The 14,573-nt window shown below is 38.9% G+C and overlaps 1 protein-coding gene across 3 annotated transcripts in view; it reads right to left on the reverse strand.

Annotated features, from left to right (window-relative positions):
* Window positions 1-991: 991 nt before the first annotated feature.
* Window positions 992-14,573, reverse strand: part of rbbp6 (retinoblastoma binding protein 6) — a 15,423-nt gene continuing 1,841 nt past the window's right edge. The window contains exons 2-17 of one of the 3 annotated variants that reach the window (XM_073839521.1): window positions 14,519-14,573; window positions 13,745-13,778; window positions 9,470-9,511; window positions 8,116-8,204; window positions 7,934-8,030; window positions 7,662-7,801; window positions 7,409-7,581; window positions 7,237-7,340; window positions 6,773-7,143; window positions 6,597-6,669; window positions 6,388-6,448; window positions 6,246-6,300; window positions 5,788-6,159; window positions 5,184-5,306; window positions 3,228-5,087; window positions 992-3,145 (exon numbers count right to left, since the gene is read on the reverse strand). The exon at window positions 14,519-14,573 is cut by the window's right edge and continues 45 nt beyond it. In XM_073839521.1, the coding sequence (XP_073695622.1) occupies window positions 1,681-3,145; window positions 3,228-5,087; window positions 5,184-5,306; window positions 5,788-6,159; window positions 6,246-6,300; window positions 6,388-6,448; window positions 6,597-6,669; window positions 6,773-7,143; window positions 7,237-7,340; window positions 7,409-7,581; window positions 7,662-7,801; window positions 7,934-8,030; window positions 8,116-8,204; window positions 9,470-9,511; window positions 13,745-13,778; window positions 14,519-14,573 (5,114 nt within the window). In that variant the 3' untranslated portion in view covers window positions 992-1,680. Of the gene's footprint in view, window positions 3,146-3,227; window positions 5,088-5,183; window positions 5,307-5,787; window positions 6,160-6,245; window positions 6,301-6,387; window positions 6,449-6,596; window positions 6,670-6,772; window positions 7,144-7,236; window positions 7,341-7,408; window positions 7,582-7,661; window positions 7,805-7,933; window positions 8,031-8,115; window positions 8,205-9,469; window positions 9,512-13,744; window positions 13,779-14,518 lie in introns of all 3 variants that reach the window. The other 2 variants (XM_073839530.1, XM_073839512.1) reach the window with 2 other exon arrangements.

Below are 14,573 nucleotides of genomic sequence, written 5' to 3' on the forward strand. Positions count from 1 at the left end.
CTGTAGTTTAAAGGACACCATTGCATTACGACCCTCTCTGGCATCCCAGGCATCTCCTTAATCCGAAATACCACGTTTTATGTACATTAATAATTAAAAATATGCACCTTTTTCTTTAACGTGAAAGTAAGCTTATGGGTGAGACTTCCGGTTTATTATCCGCTATATGGAAATGAGAAGAATAACACCATACAGTAAACAGTAAAACTGTTTGCACTACAAACCAGTGCGCTCATAATTAAGATAACACATTAAAATAACATGGTAAGACACACAAATTTTTAATATCAAGCAATAAAATTAGCTGTTTTGTAGGGCTAATAATAGCTGGATGTAGATGAGACCAGAAGCCAGACCCATAAAATTTACAAATGGACGTTATGGTTTTAGCAGCCCACTCTTATGGGGAAAAAAAAGGTGGATAAGAAAAAAAAAAAAGTTTAGACATTGGTAAATATATGGCAATACCCTCTAATACAGAAATCCACATAAAGGATTCCATTTGAAGTAACATCACCTACATCATGAAAAAGATGCAATTCTTTCGTGTAATTCTTAATCATTTTCCTTAATTGAAAATTTGAAATAAGTGGCAAGTTAAACAACTGTATAATTGAAATCACAAAAAAAAAAAAACTATTCAAAATAATGCCAGATTCTTATTTAAAATAAATGTATAAATGAAAGCCCATGTACAGTAAGGCTATTACAATGGAAGTTAACTGGCCTGGGGAAAAGAAAAAAAAAAAAAAGAAAAAAAAAGAGAAACATTCCTTCTAAGTTTGTAAAAATAATCAAATCTGAATACATTTGTAAGAACAATCAATTTGATTCAATAGGATAAGGGCATCAGGTGGGTGTAGCTCCATTGAGAAAAAAAAAAAAACATTCTCAGCTAATTACTAAATAAATATAGGATACTTAAATAAAATGGCAGAAATACATGTACAATAAAGAACTTTATTTAAAAAGACAACTAGAAACAGTCATCTCTGGTGCCTAAGGAATCTTTATTACCAAGGCATGAAAATAAACAAAATGAGAGACCGTTCATATTTCCTGAAAAAATTTATTACCCTCAAAACATATGCAATTCCATTTCAGCAGATAATTTAAATTACTCTTAGGAAGGTGAATTAGAATAAAATGAAAGAGTAGAGGAAATATTCACAGTGCAAAAACATACACTTTGTAAATCAGCGTGCCCCAATGGCTGGACACCACTCTCCTGTTACCTCTGTAACAATATTGTCATACTGTCATAATGATATGTTTCTCTCCAACTCCAAACATACAAGAGATGAGGTACAAAAGGGCTTTCGCAACTCTTTGCAAATTTTGCAAATCTGCAATCACATTCACATTTCTAAAGTGCTTCCTCTACAATGGCCTTAATGCAAAACCATGATGCAATGAGAATCTGCAACAATTTCAAATGAGAACCAAAACATGAAAATTCAGAACCCAAAATAAAATAACCTTTATCATTAAAGTAGCTACTCTCTTACAATAGTGGGAGAGGTTAGCGTGGTCAAAAAAAAAAAGCATGTCGTTAACCATTGCGAAAGAGCAAACAATGAAATCTGAACAGTACTTAAACTTTTCTGCAGAACAATATTGGTATTTTTCAATGCTGCTTAAAGATGAGTAAATTAAACCAATGGTTAAACCTAAAATTAATTAAACTGATGCTTTCGCCTTATGTTCGTCTCTCTCACTCTCATCTTTTTCCTTGTCATCTTTATCTTTGTCCTTGCTCTTTTTAGACTTCTTTTTCTTATGTTTGTGTTTCTGTCCTTTGAGCTCTGATTCAGACTCATTGCTTGTATGTTTCTTATGCTTTTTGTGTTTTTTGTGCTTCTTGTGTTTCTTCTTTTCTTTTTTCTCCTTTTTGTCCTTTTTCTTCTTTTTGCTGTCCTGACTGCCCGGAGAGCTGGGGCTGCTGCTGTGTCCATGGCTTCCAGATGGGCTCGGACTCTGGCTGCCACTGCTGTCCCTCTCTCGCCCTCTCTGCTCCACTTTGCTCTCAACATCAGAGGTCTCGCTGTCACTTTCGCTGTAGTCAGGTACAAACGCTGCCTCGTCCGTTTCCCGTGCTAAATCTGAGGACAGTCTTGTGGCACGTGCAGATGGGATTTTAATGTGGTCGCCATGTGCACCACCTTTCTCTGCATCAGTCCTAGGCTCTGGAGTCAAAGCTCTATGAGGAGTCCTGTGTTCCCGGTCTTTTGCGGGACGTACGTCAGAATGTCTAGAACCCTGACTCTCTTTACTGGATGGCCAGTCTCCTTTGTGGTCCTCTGGCCCTGTTCGTTTTGGCTCTGGGGCATTCTGCGATGATGCTCTCTTATTCCTACCTGGACTTTGCGACTCCTGAGGTGCTTCGAGAGCTTTTCTTCCAGACTCTGTGTGCGAGTCCTTTACCTTTGGGGGCGGGGAGGGTGATACTCTCCTCCTGATTGGATTTCTCTCATCTTTTGATCTTAAGTGGTCTTTTGAATCATCTCGATGCTCTGCTTTCCTACTGGTGGGGCCTGTAGTTGTCTCCCTTCCTGCTGCTTTTCTAGAGGTAGGTTCAGACCTGTCGCTTTGCTTATCTCTGGAGGACTGGGAAGACGAGCTTCGCTCACTGCCATGGTCACTACCCTTCTCTTGGGCACGCTCCCTTTCCTGATTAGGTGCACTAGGTTTCCTTTTATCAGTTGCCTCACGATCCGCAGTGCTGCTGCGGTCTTTTTCTTTCCCTCGTTCTCGTTCTCTGTCTTTCTCTTTGTCAGTATCTTTCTCCTTATCACCTGACGTGGAATCCTTGGCAGGTTTGACATCTGCCTCTTTGGAGACAGGCAGAGCTTTGTCAGCATTTGGAGACTCCTTGCCAGCTGATTTCACTGCAGTGCTCTCCTCTGAAGGAGCAGAGCTGGATGTGTTGATGTTGCCCGTTTTGGCGGTAACCTTAGACTCGTCGTCCTCAGATTCATAGTCCTCCTTTTCCCACTTGGAACGGGGTACTTGGATCATGACAATTTCATCTTCGGCAGGGGTGGAGCTGTCATTGGTATATTCCTCCAGGGTCTTCACCACAGTCTTCTTTAGGTCAAGCTTATCCTCATGCTTTTTGATAGGGCTTCCGCCTGTGGAACTGGTGCTGCCAAAGACAACAAATATGAGTAAGTTGGTGGTACAGATTGAAAGACAATAAAAGTACTTTAATATTTAAATCATCTTACCTGGTGTAATCAACCAATACAGACCCTGACCCATCAGGAGTATGAACCTTCCTCCTCAATTTTGTTCTAGATTTGTCCAGTCTGCCCTTTCCTGTGGCATGAGCAGAGTCCTCTGCTGAAAGTGGCCGGTCAATGCTAGATATTCTCTTGCCAATTTCCCTGTTGATTTTGATCTTTCTTACAGGCTCAGGCTTAATATCCATCAGAGATGGAATAGCTACTTTCTCCTTTTCAACTGGCCTTTCGCTCTCCGGTCTGGGTTTTGATTTCGGAGAGCTTTTGGCCACGTCAACTTCCATTTTTGCTACTTTTACTGGAGGAGCATCTAGCTCTTTTGCAGGTGGCTTGTCGTCTTTTCGTTTCTTCTTATCCTGTTTAGTATCAACTGTCTTAGCGGGCAACTTCTCCTCAGTTTTCACAGGCTTCTCTGGCTCTTTTTTAGGAACCTTCCCATCTTTGACAGGAACTTTGTCTTGCTTTGGAGGGTCTTTCACCAATTCTTTCTTGCTTTTGGCCTCATCTTTGATGGGCTTCGGCTCCTGATGGTGTTTGATGGGTCTAGACTGCATCAACTTGCGTGGGAGCATGAGTTTGGACTCTGAGGATTGAGGTTTGCTTGGTTCAGATTTGTGGGATGGTTCCTCTTTGACTCTCTTAATGGCTGGTTCAGCAGGAGCCACTTTCTCTCGCGGTGCATCAGATTCTTTTTCTCTGGCAGGTTTTGACGTCTTTCCTGATGAGTCCTTCTTCTGCCCACTGTTGTCAGACTTTCGTTTAACTTTGTCAGTTTTGCTTTTAGTCTTCTCTTTCTTTTCCTTTACAGGGGTAGTCTTGTAGGGCACTGCAGCGCTATCCATGGGCTCATCCCTGACAGGCGTGGCATCGTCACGACTTGAATTCATCAGCATGGAGTCCTCTTTACGATCATCTTTCCTGGATTCATCCATAGAGTCAGAGTGGCTGAAGGGGTCACCATCTTCTCTCTTCTTTTTGCGATGCTTTTTATGCTTCATAGACTTGGGGTCTGCAGCAGTGCTGCCACTAGGTTCTCGGTCCTTGAGAGGTTTCAAAGGCTCTTTGTTGAGTCCTCTTCCTGCTCCATGAAGGTGGCCATACTTCTCAGCACATTTCTCTTGGTATGTCATGCCACCTCTGCTTCTTGGTGGGCCACCGTGACTCTGAGGTGGTAGCGGATAATCCTCCCGACGTCCCCTGCTGTAGGGGGAGTTTTCTCTTGGTCGGGGAGGTGCAAAACGCTCAGGGGTATAGGGGTCTCTGTTGCCTGGAGCACGGCCTCGCATTTGACCACCTGGTGGGTTATTGTAGCTCTTGAGGTATTTATCGTACCACTCCCTGTACTCTCTTTCCCATTCTCGATATCGCTCTCTCTCATAGGGGTCATTTTGGTCTACGTTGCGGCCATAATAAGCCTTAGCATCATAAGGTGGAAGCTCTCTGTACCTCCCTGCATATTTGCGCTCACCCTCGATTTGAGCAGGGGGTGGGAGTTTCTTGCCTGGACTGTGATTCCTATAAAGTGGGGATCTGGAGCGGGAACGATAGATTCCAGGTCCCACTCCAGGCATCTCCCGAGCCCTATATGATGGTGATCTACTGCGGGAGCGATGGTATGTTGGAGTGCGTGACCTAGATCGATAGCTACGGCTTCGACCTCGGCCCCTTCGGGAGTATGGCGAGCGAGAGTAGGAGCGTGATCTGGAACGAGAACGTGAGCGGGACCTTGACCGAGATCGGGAAACTGACCGAGAGTAGGAGCGTGGTGATCTGGACCTAGAGCGAGATTTTGAATAGGAATATGATGAGCCACTGTAGGAGGAATCCCTGTAAGGAGATTTTGATCTGCAAAAGAAAGGTAATTGAGGAAATTTAGTTGATGCCAAATGTTTTCTATCAAAAATTACAACTTGGTGGTGGACAACTATCAATTGTCCTAACCTAGAGTAGGATCGCCTTCTCTCCTTCTGGATCTTTCTGTACTCCAAAAGCTCTTTGGCAAAGTCATTGGTAAACTCCTCAAGTTTGGACTTCTTCTCCCTGGTAACGAATCGACATTGGGAACTATTTATCAAAGACAGGAAGGAAATAAAACTTTGAAGTTAAAACTTGGTAATTCATCACTACATACATGATTATGAGGAGTGTGGGGGGGGATAATAATGCTACTCCACAATTTTTAGGTTTAATTTAAAGGTAACACTCACAAACACAATGACAAAAATCACAATAAATATACAGTTTCCTCTTTGATTATGGATAGATGATTAATGATACTCCTCACAATTTTTAGGTTTATTTTAAAGGTAATACTCAAACACAAATGACAAAATCACTATAAATTAACATTTTCATTTGTGATTATGGAGGGAGGAATGATACTCCACAAAAAAATTAGGTTTAATTTAAAGGTAACACTCAAAAACACAACGACAATCACTATAAATAAACATTTTCATCTATGATTATGGCAAGAGGAATGAGCAAATCAACCATTTTAATAAATAAATATTTCTTTGGAAATATACATGTTAGAACCACTTACTCCTCTTTCAGTCTACGCTGCTGACGATAAAACTCTTCCTTGGATAGAAAAGGTGCTGCTGGGATATTAGGGATAGGGTTGGCTATAGGTGGCTGTGGACCAGGAGGCACCCATGGAGCGGTCACATTTGGTGGGACAGGTGGAAATACAGGTGGTGGAATGTTGTAGGGAGGTGGAGGCTGCTGTCCTGGAGGGTATTGTATAGGATACTGTTGTGGAACACCACCAGGTGGCTGAGGCATAGGATGCGGTGGAGGAGGAAAAAGAGCAGGAGGCACAAACACTGGAGGGACTACAGGAGGAAGGTTTTGTACTGGAGGAGGCTGTGTTCTTGGTGGTCGGTCACTAGGACCTCTCCCTCTATTTGAGGACCTGATACGACAAATAGACAGGACTCAATTTTCTGTTTCTTTTGGTTTAAACAGCAATCTTTTAAGAATACACTTCTGGATACTTACGGCTCCCACGAAGGACGGTTTCCAGACGGCCTTGGTCCACTACCCCTTGGCTGCCCTAAAAAACAACAAAAAACAAAACAACTTAAATTAAGAATGGCCAGGTCTACAGAAAAAACCTAGAATTGTGCTGATATTATCTTACCTGATCTGTGCATGTGGTGCTGAGGCATATTCGGCTTCCCAATTACTGGGACATGGTATCCCTAGGCATCAAATTGAAGAGAGGGATCACTAAATGGTACTCGTGGAAGCATCAATATTTTTCATCTTAAATACTCTCGCTAAAGTGATATTGCTTTGTTAGTCTATGTGAACCTCTAAATATAAAGCATACAATAAAAAAAAAAATACCTTCGGAATAGAAGTTGTCGGGACAGAGGTGTCCGATGAAGGCACAACAGTAGATGCTGGGACCTCTGGTTCCCTGGGGAGGAACATTGACTCCATAAGACAAAATTGAATCCAATACCTCATGTTTTACACAAGTGGATCCACTTGAGTTCTAGAAAAGCAGGGAAATGACTTACTTGGATGAAGGAGGGTCATCCTGCTTAGTAGAGTGCGGAGGAGAGTTCACCACAGGGCTATAGTTTGACGCTGCAGGTGCACTGCTGCTGTTTACAGTGGAGCTGCTAGAAGAAGGTGGGGTGCTGGAGGGCTGATGAGTGCTAACAGGAGATAAAGGGGCAGCAGGTGTGCTTTGGGGAGGGGTGCTATCAGCTGCTGAGCTTGGAACATTGGCCATCAGAGGGTCCTGCTGGCGTGAGGTTGTCAGTCTCATAGGTGGCCGCTGGGCAGGAGCCTGTGTTTGGGCTCCTTGTGCAGCTGCTTGATGAGCAGCTGCAACTTTTCGAATCCTCTTGGTATATCCAGTTTCATTCCTGAAATTATTCACGGCCTGGAGTTGGAGAGAATAAGTTGTTTTAATATTCTACTATTAGCTTAGAGGTGAAGATAGCAACAAAATAAAATTAAGATAGGAATTTCTTACTTGGCGCAAGAATTTGTTCGCGATCAAAGCATCAGGGGATACATCTGATTGTTTGCATGTTGGGCAAACATGTTCTTCAGACTCCAGCAAACACGTTCGAATACCTACGGCCAAAAGACTGTAAGCTTTCAAATGTCAAAAACACTTTATATTTGTTTGTACAGACACTTACACTCATCACAGTAGCTATTTCCACAGCAGGGGATAACCACAGCGTCTGTCATAAGATCCTTGCAGATCAAACAGAGCAGCTCGTCAGGTACTGGATCTTCTTCCTCTGAGGATGAAGATTGATTTTGGGGCAAAAATGGTGGCTTCTCTTTCTTCCCAATTGCATAGGCCTCACTAAGCACAGAAAGCACAATGTTACTACCACTACCATTGTGGTTTTGTAAAACTGCAATATGAAGGCCAAGCATACTCACGCATCAATCGTAGGAATGGCATATATTCCACTGTTGGTCAACATGACTCCCTTTCTGTTTGGATCATCAACTTCCACCATGAAACTCCGAGGAATTCCTGTGCTTTTCTTTATCCGTTGAGGAGCTTCAAAACTTCGATCCTGCTAACGCACGGTTGATATTCAAGATTAAATTTCTTCTCGGACTAAATGAGCATGCCAATAGTAAAAACATATTTACACAAGCAAACAGTTGTCATGCTAAAGCAGCTGTGGTAATGAAAACCCAATTACCCCATTTGTTGGGCAGTTTCGAATATAATGTCCAGTTTTTCCACAACGAAAGCATGTGTAGTTTGGGGGAGGCGGACCAACAAGCTTCTTTGCATAACTAATTAATAGAAATTTGTGTTAGAATTGACACCGAGAGTAATTTAAACAACAACAGCAGTCAACGTCTTGAATTGCACACTTACTGGATTGGGTCATAGTCATGGTTGGACTGAGACATCATTGCTTTTATTTTGTCTTCCTCTGATGCATTTGTTTCAGCAAGATTGGCTGTCTGTTTAACAGGCAATAATGTTTTCACAAATAAAATAAATGTTGAAATATTTAAATCGAGCCCAGATAATAAACTGAAACCTTGTCCTGTAAGAAGCAGCTTCTTGCCTGCATCAGTGTGAATTCTTTAAAAAATAAAATACTACCAAGTACGAGTACCACCTCAGGCCTTTAAAACAAAGCTTTTTATATTAACCACAGCAAGAGAGAGAGGAAATATAAAATTCATAATCGAAAGAAAAACTCACATGCAAGGCTTAATTGCAATTACACACATGCATTGCCCATGATCTATGAGATTTTTTTTCCATTTGGTAAATTTTATTACAATAGGTCTCATTTCTGGACACATGTCAGATGAATACGGATGATTTCAAACCAACCAACGAAATGCATTCATGACATAAGACATGTACACAGAACCAAAATGAAATGGCATGATCTCCTGCATTCAGGGTATCTACCTAAAAATTAAATTTGCAACTGTACCAAAATTACACTATATTGAGAAGTACTTTGACATCACATGATTAAATAAGGCAATTAACTATTACCAATATATAAGTAAAATCATACCAAAGTATGATACAAAATGCTGCTGGTGTCGGTAAAGTCCAGTATGAAGAAAAAAAAAAAAAAAGACCAAGTCCACAAAAAAAAGGAGCTGACGGAATTAAAAACAATGGTGGGGAAAAAATCTGTGAGATCCGCAGGCTTTGATCTTCAACGTGAGAAAAAAAAAAGCACAAATTGCAACATGACTCCAAAGTGCTTCCAAAAAAAAACCAAAAAAAAAAAACCACACAACACCTGAAATTTGCGTAATATGGGCAAGAGGTTTAAACGGTACTCCACTCCACACTGATAAAAGGCAGTAAGCTCACTCTTTACAGGACGAGGCTTTCACACAAGTATCAACACGAATTATACAATTAACAAAAACTATGAGCAAATTTTAGCAACGTTTCTAAATATAAAACTTACATTTAAAATGGTTGATATGCCACATATATAAAAAGCTAAATTATCAACATTACTATTGATAAATAAGATTGTCTAATGCAAAACATTACACATTGCACAAGTATTACACAACAAATTTCACATAATATTCTGTGCATACATAAACACATGGATGTGACAAACCACAAGATTTGACATAGAATATTGCACACTTGTGGCTACATTATGTCTTGCCAAATCCAAAACACTGAATTTAGAAACAGTAGAGTGGAGTGTATCAAGTAGTTGCAGAGTTTAAAATACCTTTGAAAGCAGGGCCAGTGAAATGGATGGAGAATCATCAATCTGTCATTGGAAAAAAAACATTAAAACAAAGAGGGGTTTCACCACTATGACAAGGCACAATTCGATCATGCCCAACAGAGAGACTTTGGACAAATAAAAATCGCCTATATGAACAATACAAACATATCAATTAGTACTTTATATTTACAACCAAATCCTATTGGACACGCATGAAATTTTAATTGTTTAAAAATGTAAAAAGCAGTCTGTGAATGTGTCATTGTCATATTTTATCTTGGTTTCATTTAATGGATTCAATTAATGGATATTTCTTAGCTTTGAATCACTGTGGAGAAAGTAGTATAGCATCATTGCTATGTTTCACAGGTTGAATCAATTACTTGTAATCTAAGAAATGTCCAAAAAAAAAAAAAAAAAACTATATTAAGTGAACACACAGGGCCTTAAGAAAGATGTGAGCAAATTAAATACTGATGTTTTATTGTAAAACCTTACAGTAAATCATAAAAAAATGCAATTTATTCATGTAGAATATATAACTATAATACAACAGGCCATATAAGATATGAAATACGCATATCAAATTATTCACTGGAATCAGGTACTTTTGTAAAACTGTACTACAAAATGTGCCTCATAGTGGGTCACCGCTTTTATAGGTAGTTTGGGTCTCAACATCACACAAGTACATGGGAGACAGGCAAACTACAAGTTCTATCACAAAAATAAATATGTAAATAAATATTAAAGCATTATATCATAGTATATATTCAGCTGTCACACATCACCGATCCCAGTAGCTGTTTTGCAAACATTTGAATTAAGACATCAAATATGGAAAACAAGTACAAAAAAAGTCACATGAATAAAATGCAAAAAGGCAGATTGCTGTGGGGCATTAAAGTACAATGTTCAGAAAAAAAAAAAAAAAGTTTAGTTTTGTTAGAACAAAAGACAACGTAACACTTTTAGTGTAATTCACCATGTCAGAATGACAAATATTAGCTGAAACTACGACCCCTAATTACAAACATTGTGGTCAAGAATCACTGATATAGACTTTTGACCAATTACAAATAAAATCTCACTATAAAGACCAAAATAAGACTGAATACAACTACACAAATGTGTTGATAGTTGGTCAGGAATTTCACCCAAAGCTGTCCATGCTCTTTCATTTGCCTACAGCTTTTGTAAAATAACACAATAAGCTACAACAAGCAATGTAAGAGAACATTCTTAGGTATGACTAATTCAATTTAGTTTAAATAGTTACAATAATTTAAATTTAGAATTACTATTCTATCATCCAGAATTATAGATAAGGAACTGTATATGTGACCCTGGACCACAAAACCAGTCTTAAGTAGCACAGGTTCATTTGGAGCAATAACCAAAAACGCATTGTATGGGTGAAAATTATACATTTTTATTTTATGCCAAACCTCATTTGGATATTAAGTAAAGATCATGTTGCATGAAAACATTGTAAATTTCCTACTGTAAATATCAAAACTTGATTTTTTATTTGTAATATGCATTTCTAAGAACTTCATTTGGACAACTTTAAAGGCGATTTTCTCAATATTTAGTTTTTTTTTTTTGCACGCTCAGATTACCGATTTTCAAATAGTTATATCTCGGCCAAATGTTGTCCTATCGTAACAAATAGGGGTGGGAAAAAAAATCGATATTGCAATATATTGTTGTGCTCTCTGTCGCAATAAATAATCGATACACTAACGGCCAATATCGATATTTTATTGCAACACAAAATTATTAATTTACCCGTCGTCAGTGTCACTATCACTACCTAATATCTACCATTCTGTTTGCGGGGGGCGCTGTTCGAGTAAATAGGGGTAAAGTGGCAGAAGCAGCGGCCAGTGAAGAACACAAGTTATCTAACAACAACAAAGAAGCGCAGAAAAAGAGAAGTGAGAAAAATGGCGGAAAATAACGAAAACCAAACAAAGACGCACCCGCTAGTTGAGCATGCTGATCAGTTACGCCTGTTTCACACATACTCCGTCTGCAGTGCGTATGCGTTGAGTATTTTTTTCCGCACCCATGTTAACGGATTAGAGCGTTCACACTGCACGCGGTTGCTGTCCGGCAGTACGTCCCAGAAGCGGTGTGCAAGTGCATTCAATAATACGCTGTTTATAAAACGTGTTCTGTGTGAAAGCAAAACGAGTCCGTGCTGCTTCTGCATCGCACACGGACTGCATACGCACTGCAGACGGAGTATGTGTGAAACAGGCGTTAGTGTTCCTCAAGAAGAATATGCCTTGATGTGACCACTGTCCAGGTTAACATAAAGCACTTTACAGTAACTTACTACTGACGTTTCAGTATCACGGTTTACACATGTTAGTTAATGTTCATGTTGTTTTTTTAATGTTCAGGCACTTTTATCTGTCTAGCTGTACAGCGTTTACATTTAAGACCAGGAGGCAGTGAGTTATTATGCAAATGCATATTTCTTTGCACAGTGTTGAAAATGTTGGCATTAATAAATGCTTAAGATTTCCTTATTATGGGTATTTTTTTCTTTTTCAGTCACATATATCGTGATATATCGTTGATGAAATTTCTTCCAATATATTGAATATCGTAGATATCGCGAATCGTGATATTATCGATATCGTGGGCCACATATCGTCACAGAATTGAATCGTGAGTTACCTGTATCGTCCCACCCCTAGTAACAAATATACATACATCAATGGAAAGTTGATTTATTCAGCTTTCAGATAATGTATAAACCACAATTTCAGAAAAACCGACCCTTGCGACTGGTTTTGTGGTTCAGGGTCACATTTGTACTAATCAACCCCTATATGGGTCAAGACACACAAAATCAAGATGCTTAAATTAGAATGAGAATTAACTCAACTCAATTTGATGTACTATAGTACTAAAAGTAATTTGTTTTCCATTAATGAAAATTAAATCATTAAACCGCACGAGAGCCAAGTTTCATTGGACTGTCTTTAAAATGCCAAGAGGCAGTTTCCTAAACACACACTGAGCCAAGTCAAGAACAAATGGCCAGTATAAAAAATAAACACTATTCACATGTTCAGTTAGTCCAAGGCAAGGCTCATTATGTTTTAGGTAATACACTTAATAATAAAAAATAAAAAAAAGATAAAAACACATCTCTCACTCACACTCATACATCCACACAACTAAGAGCCCGTCCACACGGAGACACATTTAGATGTATACGAATTTTTTTTTTTTCATATCTTATCGTGTTTCGTCCAGACGGATCTGGTGTTTTGGGAGCCTGAAACCGCTATTTTTTGAAAGCGGGTCCCAGAGTGGATAAATCTAAAAAAATGACACCCTTGCATTTTTGTGTGTACAGCCAATCCATATATTTTTTGAAACAATGTTATCACCCCATGTCTCGACCCTAGTCAGAGACCACTACGTCTAGTAACAGCAACAACATGAACAAACAACGAACGACTGTATTTCTATTACTAACAGCGTGCGAGGTTTATGCGCCTGCTCCAAGATCTTATTTTTCGTTATTTAGTGCATCTCTTGGGCAGAATTACAGCGCATCTTACTGGCATGTATACTACATTGTTTTAAGTGAGTTTCAATGTATTCGGGTGTACGCAGACATTTTTTTGAGACAACAGCATGTTTACAGGATTTTTTTTTTTTAGAACGGGGGAAAAAGATTGGATAAGGAAAGCTCTGGCTTCGTGTGGACGGGTGCTAAATTAAACTACTGTTCCTTATAATAGAAATTGAGTAAACATGAGTAGTCAGACACTGAAGCTGTATGATACAAGGTGAAATTAATAAATAACACAATGTATTTTTTTTATTTAAAAACAAAAAACAGACAGCTTTTTACAGATGTGTCACTTTAAGGACAAACAAACTGAACATTGGCCATGTTCAAGGATTATATAGATCAATATGATCTTACACTACACTGTACAACAGAATTCATATTTGTAGAGAACTTCTTCAATGTGAAACACAATGTATTAGCATGCGCACAGACTTCTGTACACACTGGAAATCGTATATAAAAAACATGAAAAATCAATGCAACAGCTTTAGCGAATCACACAGTATAAACATTCAGCTCGACAAACTTTGTTATCTTCAAACAGGTTTCAAAGACAACATTGAGGAGGAGCATGAGAAAAGTTCCCTAAATGATTTCAAGACAAAGCAACTGCTGAGGAGTTTGAAAATGTGTGTAATGAGACAAGGAAATGAGGTGTTTTTTTTACATACTGCTTTTGAAGATCCACTCGGTTCAGATCGATCGCTGCAAAACAAAACAAAAAGAGAGGTTAACTTCCAATTAATACGATATTTCTTTAATCACAGATTGACAACTTCAAAATGTACCGCAAGACCACATTCAAACTGTTCATCTGAAATGAGGTGCAATACAATCTAAAGTTAGCAACTACTCTCTGCTAGGACTCAAAATGTAAAGAAATTTTAATGTCAATTGAAAAATCATCATTTAAACCACATGACCTTTTTCTAGTGACCTCAAAAGTAGTTGGTTAAAATTAGTAATATTGACAATTGAGGTCCTTGCACACGGAGTGTATATTTTCATATGCGCTTTCGAATGGAACCCGATCAGAATTTCTTTAATGATGGACGAAAGTTTTGAAAGCAGTGTGTAAACATGATTGACACAATGTGAACGTTTTGGACTCTTTTCTATACAATGAAAATTAACAGATTGTGACAGGTTTGACAACTCAAAATGTCATTGTTTTTCAGCCCACGTTCAGTCACAGTGCATTAAGCTCGAACATAAAGAAGTGCAAATAAGATGTGACAACTTCAGTAGTATGGAACATTCTTAGAGAATGACAAAACGTAAAAACGCCTCAATTCTGAATAAATATTAGGGCTAGTAAATGATATTAGTTCAATTCGGTTTTAGGGTTGTTTTATGAACCTAAAGGTTAATCTTTGAGAACATATTTCAAACTGAACTAAAACACAGTAGATGTTAACAGTAAGTTAAAGTATTAATGTACTTACATGACATATGTTTTGCTTGTCGACTTAAGCCCTCCAATAGGGATTCGTCTGATGA

This window comes from Garra rufa, chromosome 1 (assembly GCF_049309525.1).
Source record: "Garra rufa chromosome 1, GarRuf1.0, whole genome shotgun sequence".
NCBI classification, from domain to species: Eukaryota; Metazoa; Chordata; class Actinopteri; order Cypriniformes; family Cyprinidae; genus Garra; species Garra rufa.